Below are 869 nucleotides of genomic sequence, written 5' to 3'. Positions count from 1 at the left end.
GGGGGGCCGAGCGCGCGCGGCGGTACCGTACCGCAGTCCCGGCGCCGCGAGCCCCCCGCCGCGTCCTCCGCGCGTTGCCCGGGGCAGTCCCCGGCGCTGCCGCTGCGCCACGGCCTGTTTCTCCGCTGTCGGCGGAGCGCGTAGAGAAGCCCGAGTCCCGCCGCGGCGCCCAGCGCCAGCACCAACGCCAGGCGAGCGGGCCCCGGCCTGGCCATGGCGACCTGCAACGAGCGACCAGGTGTCAGCGCGGGGTCCCGGCTCGACCCCGCGCACCCGCCTGCCCACGTGCGCGCCTCCCGGCTCGGCCCCGGGGGCGGGGCTGCCCGCCGTCATCCTGCGGCCCCTGGCCGCCAGCGCGGGCTGTGGCGGTGCTGCCGGCGGCCCCTCCGGGGGCTCTCACAGCTCCCGGTCTCGACGCCCACATGACATAAAGTCATATACACAGCGGGGCGCCGGGAATTACTCACGCCGCCGTGCCTTACGCTTTCTGCTCGGGTTGGCCCCGCTCGGCCACCGTCCCGCCACAGCCGGGACGAACACCTTCCTGGCACACAAAGATGACGTCTACAGAGCCTCCCTGCTGCAAGCGAGCGGCGGTGGAATTACGCAATCGAGCCCTGTCTAGCACCCCCTGCTGGAGAGCAAGTGTCCGGCCATGCGGAAAGGCACGTGACTCGCAAGCCCAATGAGCATGTGGCAGGGGAGCGGAATGGGGGGAGGGTCCTTCCCCTGGGTTCTTCTAGCTGCGCATGTGCTTTGTTGGGATGTTGGCCGGTGATGGGGAGATCCGAACATGCGGAACTAGTTGCAGAACGGTGTGGGGGGTGCTCTTGGCCTTCCTGCCCGAAACCCCTGCTTCAGTGGTCCTC

General features: G+C 70.7%; 1 protein-coding gene across 1 annotated transcript in view; it reads right to left on the bottom strand.

Annotated features, from left to right (window-relative positions):
* The window catches only part of RMDN3 (regulator of microtubule dynamics 3), a 71,692-nt gene extending 71,238 nt beyond the window's left edge, over positions 1 to 454 (bottom strand). Inside the window, exon 1 of the mRNA XM_019552039.1 lies at positions 32 to 454. Within this exon, the coding sequence (XP_019407584.1) occupies positions 32 to 215 (184 nt within the window). The 5' untranslated portion in view covers positions 216 to 454. The remainder of the gene's footprint in view (positions 1 to 31) is intronic.
* Positions 455 to 869: the final 415 nt, after the last annotated feature.

This window comes from Crocodylus porosus, unplaced genomic scaffold, assembly GCF_001723895.1.
Source record: "Crocodylus porosus isolate Cpor-Errol unplaced genomic scaffold, CroPor_comp1, whole genome shotgun sequence".
Classification (NCBI taxonomy): Eukaryota; Metazoa; Chordata; order Crocodylia; family Crocodylidae; genus Crocodylus; species Crocodylus porosus.
Note: the sequence above shows the minus strand (reverse complement) of the source record. Positions and strands in the feature narration are given on the sequence as shown.